Raw genomic sequence first — 7,559 nt, 5'->3', positions numbered from 1 at the left:
AAAACAGATGTCATAGCTCATCTCCTGAATACTTGGTTTATGTTTTGTCTCTTGGGCATTTTAGATATTTTAATAATGTGTTAAGTATCGGATTTTATTATAATTGAACATTTTAAATTAATGAATAGTTTATTTAAAACTTTATTTCAATCATGTGTGTGTTGTGGTTTGATTGTAACCCGCTCAGGTTTATTTGGGTTTGCATATGACTTGTATAGCTTTTTTGCTAGTTTAAAAAAAAATCTTGAAATTTCTCGATATAAATTTAGGATGTTACATTTTAAGTAATCAATTTTGATACCTTATGGGCCATTTATTTTTGAAGATCTTAAAAAACCTACATATATGTCACAATCATAGTGACAAAAGTTAAAACCGGCAAAATATTGGCAGTCAAAACTCGTGAAATTTTTGATTTTTTTTTAGATATTGTATTTTTTGGTAAATTGTCTGAAATAAAAAATAATTTTAAAATAAAATTTTATTTTTCTAAGAAAATATAAATAAAAATATTTAAAAATAAAACCACACATTTTTTATGATAAAAAGCCAATAAAAACATAAATATCATGTTTAAAACATGATATTTATGTTTTTGATGAAAAACTAGCAAGAATTTATAGTTTTTAACTTTCAGGTAATTTCACATGATATTTTAATGAGATTTTCATAAATCTTGTGAGATTTGTTACTATGGTCACAATCACATGATTCAAAACTTGTTTTTTCCAAAAAAAATACCTGGAGATGGTATATATAGGGTATGATCAACAAAATGCCTTAAAAAATTTTAGAAGTAAATCTTTTATTCGATGGGAGTAGGTGCTCTTGGAGCACCTTATCATTATATAAATAGTGGTAGCTGCCTACCACTTTTTCAGTCTCCCACCAGTGAATAAGTGTTTTCGGGTTGCTTTTTGCAACATAACATGGTCTATTTGTTAGAAAATGACACTTGAATGATGCTTTTTTATAAAATTCATGATTTTTTAAGTACTAAATATTTATAAAAATTATAAACCATCGATTTTTAAATCTCGTAAAAACTTAGGAGTATGTCAAAATCTGTGATCCAAGAGTTGATTCCTATAAAATCAAGTACTTTGATCACATCTTTATAGTCAGATTTTTAGAAATAATATAAAAAATTCTTCAAAAGCTCAGTAAGCTGGTGGTAGTCTAGAAAAGTGTTAGGCGTTTCAACTAGTTTAATTCAGTTATTATTAAATAATATATATATATATATATATATACAAAGGCTTAGCTAGGGGGGGGGGGGGGGGGGCAGGACCTCCCGAAACAGTTATTTTTTTTTTTAAAGCCCAGTCCTAGCCCAGCCCTGATTCCATATGAAATAGATTTTTATCCATTTTTGTAGCCCAGCCCTGACTGCAGCAAATAGTTTGATTTGTCCATATGAAATAGATTTTTATTAATAATTATAGCCATTTTTTATTTTATCTCAAAAAAATTTTTTCCGTGGGCAGCGCCCCCCAACCCCCAAGACTATCGCACAAATAAATTTTTTTTTGCTACACCCCTGTTTGCCCTCCCCCCCCCCCCACACACACACATGAATCCTAGCTACGCCCCTATATATATATATAATATTGTATTTAATAATAACTGCATTAAACTATTTAAAATATCCAAAATACTCGTACAGGCACGCATTGATATTTTTAAAAAATACACCTATAATTCTGTGCAAGTCACACAGAAATTGAAAAGAAAATGATCCCACATGAATATAGGGCGTCATCATGGCTGATTCTATAATTCAGTTTAGGGCCTGTTTGGAGGAAGCAGATCAGGTCATGCTGAAAATGAGCGTTTTTGCTCATGCGGACATCGTGGCCGTCTGTTTGCATTTTGGATGAATGCCACGTGGTTTTGTTTACTTTTGAGCTTTTTAAAATGCAAATCGGATGGCCACGATGTCAGCATGAGCAAAAACGCTCATTTTCAGCATGACCTGATCTGCTTCCCTGTTTGGAATCTTGGCGCTGGGATGGGTGTTTATGCATTTGGTGGTCTCAAGGTAAAATCTTGGTTAAACTACGTTGGTGGTCCTGTTTGGAATCACTGCCCTGGGATGGGTGTTTATGTATTTGGGATGGGAAGTGAGGCCCTTTCTCCTTTGTATTTAAACTAAATCATGGATTTGGCAGCTGTCACTTCTTCAAATGCATAAACTCCATAAACCAAACAGGTCCTTATGTTCTTGAATGTGATTATTGAATAGTATATAGCCATTCCCGTCACCCCATGGCTGAGCCGTAGTGATGCAAACGGACTGGATCTAGTATGGAACTTTTATGATTTTTGGCTGTTTCAACCCGATCCCTGATCGGCATGTATGTAGCTGATCTGGGTCGATGTGTCTGCATCCCCTACTGAGCTGGATCTCATCAGGCAGCATCCCATGCAAAAAGGAATGTAGAGTAATATTTCATCTAGTAAGTTACTAACTTGTGCCTTATCATATTTTGGGGAAAATATTGCATCTCTCTCGTTCCAATTCACAAGCAAACATAGCCATTGTGTTAGGACGTTGTAAGTTCGAATCCCAATGGTATGGTTGTATAACTGGTAAGGGTTGAAAAAAAAAACTTAGAATGGATTCTCCAAATGTGATCTGCATGCTTGGTTGGGTAAAAACCGGCCTTCCGATCATGAACCGCCACTGTGTGCAGTTTTTTTTTTCACGGGTTAAAAATTCAAATGACCTATAATATACCAACATTTCACCCTTCAAAAACTAATGTTTGATACCTGGAGAACAGACCATTTTATATAAAAGGATGCCATGATTTGGCCAAAATGCAAGACTACTGGCACGAGCTTAACAATCTTGCTAACCATATATGCACTGGAGCACCATCGGAAGCTACTCAAGAATGGCATGAACCAGAAAACATCTTGGATTATATCTCTGTCTTCGGGAAAACACAATGAACTACATTCTGAACACATATCCACTAATAGAACCATCAGAAAATACTCAAGAATGGCTTGAACCAGAAAACATCTGGTTTATATCTGTCTTCAGGAAACACACTGAACTGCATTCTGAACTAACGATATTAACCAGCACTCAAAGTTATACTTCAGCCACAAACAACAGGTTTCGTATATTCAAACCAGCCTTCTTTCTGCTACCATATTTTTGTTTCTAGTCTTAAGATAATGTTAAGAGAAACCAAGACAACTTGACACTATTTTGGCTGACATATGAAACACATTGATAGTGACATGAATCTCTAGTGGTTCTTCTTTTCTCTAGCATCGCCATCTTCCTCGGTTTGATTAGAACCGCTGACTGGTTTTCTCTTACCACTCCAACCTCGGATCTTGTTCATCATTTCTTCATGAGCAGGGGGAAGTTTCATATGTTCCTCCGACTCCTACAACCCAAGATCAACCACAGAGGTTACGTGCAGTCTACACATTCAATTTTTTGCATGGAAAAGCAGGAGCATATTAATAGTAACTACCTTTCTGGATCCTCTAGAAACTTGAGAATGAGTTTCCTTCTTTCCTATCTTATGGAAGGTCTTTAGAGTCTCACCAAACAACTGAATACTTTCCAGGTCTCCATTTCTTATACTTGCTTCAAGCTGCAAAGAATCTAGTTAAACAAACCCAGTTGATACATACCCATGGCTGTTTAGTGATTGGAATATTGGATACCTGAATGTGAACGATGCAAAGGAGAATGCTAGCAATTGGTAGCCAGCTCTCTTCTGGTGACAGCGACAAATTAGCCCTGGGAACCAGACAAACATTTAGGAAGCAGGAAATGTAGGGAACCTGGATACAACTAGAAAAAAATAAGATACAAGGAGATGTGACACTCAGAGACATCATAATTGTGTATCAAGTATTTGGTTAATAATAAACAGGACATATAAGTATCAAAAGCAGAAAACTGCACCATGTTATGCTTGAAAGTTTGAGCCTCAATTTGAATGACCTAGTCATTCAACAACTCCTCTGCTTTAAGGAATAACCAAGTATGATTTGATCAGTTCGGAAGAATAAACAGGTACTTCTGCCATCCCATCTGGAGTTATTTCACCAAAAAGGTTCTCTAAAATGTTTCGGAATAATGTCAGTTTTTTATGGGTCAGACCAAAACTGAACTTGTAAGCCTTTCCTAAATTTTGCCAAAATGCCTTCCATGAATAAGTGCAAAACTCTTGGTCAAACCATTCCCGAGCCCCAAATTTTCCAAACAACACGTCATTTACCAATTCCATGGTAAAGGAAATAATAAATAATTAACTGTAGTAAGTTTTTTCACCAAATATTGGTTTCACCTACAATCCTACATGGCCCACTTAAAATTAGGATAGTTAAGGAGGCAAGTCTGCTAACAGCCCACCCACCTCAAATCCCTTTGTGACTTCACTCAGTTTTACTACAGATGGGTGGAGTGACTCCACAGGTCTTTCCATAGACATGTTTGAATTTTTCAAGATCAATTACTCCACCTTTGTTGGCATGTGAAGTGATAGGTAGCAATAAGAGGATGCTTGAAAGGACCAAATTTTAGGAGAGACGTCTATATGAACACAATCATATACAGGCAGTCACTCAAATGAGGAGCTTGGATCAGGAGATATGCCATATTACAGATGGCCAGAAATATAGTATCATCACCATCCATCATACCATCCATTATGGCCATCAGTGAGGTCCACCCTAACAGCAGTTCATGACATAATCATTGCTGACCAGATGGTTGTTATGATGGGTGGTGGTGATGATGCTACACCAAAGACCAATAGCAAATATGGCATATCGCCAATGTGTAATGTTGGAAGATGCATATAATGAACGCAACAACGACAACTACTACTAAGAAAACTGCTCCAATTAGGACTGTTTGTTGCATTTACCATACATCTTCCAACATAACAAGGCAATACTGCAATTAGGGCCTCCTGTTACATTTTTTTCCAGCAATTCTTCTCTTTCCATCTTGACTGCTTATATCTACCTACATCTTATAGAAAGCAACTTAGAATGCATCAACTGTCAGATTGAAAAAGCTTAAACATTAGGTTCGCTACATAATGAAAATCGCTTTCTAACTGCATACCACCTCCCTAACTTGTAGACAATCAAAATCCCACTTGTTACATATTTCAATCTTCTTCTTTCCTCTACCATTTTATGAGATCAACAAGTTTCCGCCTACACTTCCACAGAATGTTCTCATCATTATACTGCTGTAGTAATTACACCCCAACTATCCAATCCACACAGTTGCGAGCTAAAACCCCATAATTCCATAAACATAATTTTACCTTAAAAAGAAAGAAATTCAACCCATTGATCATACTAAATCTATATGAGCTCTCAAGTTCAACTCTCAACAACTTCTATCATTCCAATTCTTTATTTGATACGAGAATCATGGAACCAGACCAGCAGGAAAGTATGAAAAGAAAAAAGGTTTTAGAGGACGGAAAAAAAATCCAATTAAACCAAACACCCGAACCAAAGACCATGATCATAATTCAACAAAATCTCCAAAGAATCCAAATTCGGAGAAATCAGTAGCAAAGAATACAGGCACCTCAAGTAGGGAGCCAAGTAAACGACCGAATACACAAGATACCGCTGACTTCCAGTGTCAAGCCACGCGAAAACCCAACTCTGCAAGAAAAGGAAAGAACGCCAAACTTCTCAGAAAACCTGATCAAGAAGCCGAACAAGCTCGGGCAGAACCCGCGAGTTCGAAACGCACCATCCAATTGAAATAAGGGATGAAGCTGATGATCCCCATCGCAGCGAATCTCGTGTCGTCGGAATCCATCGCCCCCGACGATGACGCCCCGCCATCGTCCTCCAAGGAATCGCCGGCCGGCAGGGGGAAGATGAGGGAATTGAGGATGCAGGCGCCGATGGCTAAGGCGAAGGGCGCGTCGTGGGCGAGCTCGGCCCTGCAAATCTCCCTCCTCGCTTTCCTCTTTCATCCGGAAATTAGGGTTTTCAGAACGAGTCCGTACGAAAGAGAGGGAAGGGAAAGCGCAGAAGCAGAGGAGGAGGGCAAAATGGGAAGTGAAAAGTTCTTACCTCGAGCTTCTTCCATCTGTAGCAGTTGGGGAGCGAGAAGCGGCGGTGACGGAGGTTGACGGCGTTCACGGAAGGGATTAACGGAGGCAGAGATAACGGTGACGGAGCGCACAACATTTCCACCGGAAGAAGGAAGGAGCACGAAGAGGAATGGGGTTCGGCGCCATTTTGTTCAGGGTGCAAAATGACGATGTTAGCCTTGGGTACGAAGATACACTACTAGACTGCCAAATGCTTCCACGCGTTTCCTTTTTCTTTCTGTGAATGTTGGTCCTTAGATCTGGGTCTGGGTCTAGGTATGGATCCGGACCTGAGTTTGATGGAATAAAATCCACGACCATCTAGCCTCAGCCATAGTTTTTTTTTTCGTTTAGAATATGTCACTTTAAAAACCAAAAAAATAAAAATAAAAAATCGTCTTTTTCCAAACATTGGAAAGCAAACTCGTTTCTTGATGAAAATGTTTAGAACAAGAAATTTATATCTTTTCAAAGAAAATTGCAACTTTTTAGGTAGAAAAAATCTATGTAATGAATATTGATAATCTTTTGAAAAAATTGTGATGGCAATATTGAGTTGGAAAAAAATACTTTTTAGGTAATTTATATTGTTTATGGATTTTTTTTATGACAAGGGATCCTTGCAGTAAAACCCCAAGTGGGCTCCACAACCACCCTAACTTAAGCCGCCCACCTCTTAAAACTAGGGATACACCTGTGTGCCAGTGAGGTTTGCATCATTGCCTTCTCTTTAGGGATGGCAGTGGACCAGGGCAGATGAGGGGACAAGGAGTCCACCCCTACCCCGTCTCAAAATTCTGCCCTTCATCCTTGCCTTCATCTTCTCACGGGTTTTGATTTTAACCTCTATACGGTGAGACTCCATTTTTCCCGATCCACTGTCATCCTAAGTCGAACTAAAGGATATTTTAATTATTTTACTAACGGTGATCGAGGACGGGTCTAAGAGGAGGAGGAGCATGTAAATCCATCCCCACTTTCATTCGGCACCGGTTTTTTATTTTAACCTCCATCCCCACCTCGATCCTGTTTGGTCTCCTCCATCAGTGGTCCAAACTGAATGCACTTGATCCAACCTCTACCTTGATTGGTTGTAGGCCCCAGGGGTTAAACAGCATCCAGATTCCAGTGATTGGGTGGAATACCTTCACAAGGTACTTGCCAATCAGTGGATCTGCTCACGTCCAACCTAATGAATCAGGTACCAGGAGGATCACACGTACAGACATGTGAAAATGTGGACGGCTAGGATGGGTTGGGCTGTCCAGTTGGACAGCTAGGATTGGCATATAATGCACCCCATCATATGTCATAAGTTGCTATTTTTTTTTTCTTTTGTTAGGTATATATGGTTGTCTAATACTTGTAAGTATTAATGATACCAATCTCGTTATTGTTTTTTTACAGGCAATGTGGGGGTTAGGGAGACCCCACTGTACCACTGGGTTTTGA

General features: G+C 38.5%; 1 protein-coding gene across 1 annotated transcript; it reads right to left on the bottom strand.

Moving 5' to 3' along the window:
- Positions 1-2,909: 2,909 nt before the first annotated feature.
- LOC149832991 (zinc finger matrin-type protein) lies at positions 2,910-6,223 on the bottom strand. The gene is made up of 6 exons (XM_090012670.1): positions 6,088-6,223; positions 5,759-5,980; positions 5,588-5,667; positions 3,694-3,769; positions 3,498-3,620; positions 2,910-3,407 (listed from the first exon to the last, which is right to left on the bottom strand). The coding sequence occupies exons 1-6, from the start codon at positions 6,202-6,204 to the stop codon at positions 3,264-3,266; spliced, it is 762 nt and encodes a 253-aa protein (XP_089868796.1). The 5' UTR covers positions 6,205-6,223; the 3' UTR covers positions 2,910-3,263.
- Positions 6,224-7,559: the final 1,336 nt, after the last annotated feature.

Source organism: Nuphar pumila, chromosome 7 (genome assembly GCF_984573655.1).
Source record: "Nuphar pumila chromosome 7, dmNupPumi1.hap1.1, whole genome shotgun sequence".
Lineage (NCBI taxonomy): Eukaryota > Viridiplantae > Streptophyta > Magnoliopsida > Nymphaeales > Nymphaeaceae > Nuphar > Nuphar pumila.
The sequence above is the reverse complement of the archived record's forward strand: the minus strand, read 5'-3'. Positions and strand labels throughout refer to the sequence as shown.

Coding starts and splice junctions, on each gene's coding strand:
- LOC149832991 (XM_090012670.1), bottom strand. CDS start 6,204: ATGTTGTGCGCTCCGTCACCGTTATCTCTGCCTCCGTTAATCCCTTCC. Junction 5,981..6,087: donor ACAGATGGAAGAAGCTCGAG/GTAAGAACTTTT, acceptor TCCGGATGAAAG/AGGAAAGCGAGGAGGGAGAT. Junction 3,770..5,587: donor TACTTGGCTCCCTACTTGAG/GTGCCTGTATTC, acceptor TCTGGTTCCCAG/GGCTAATTTGTCGCTGTCAC.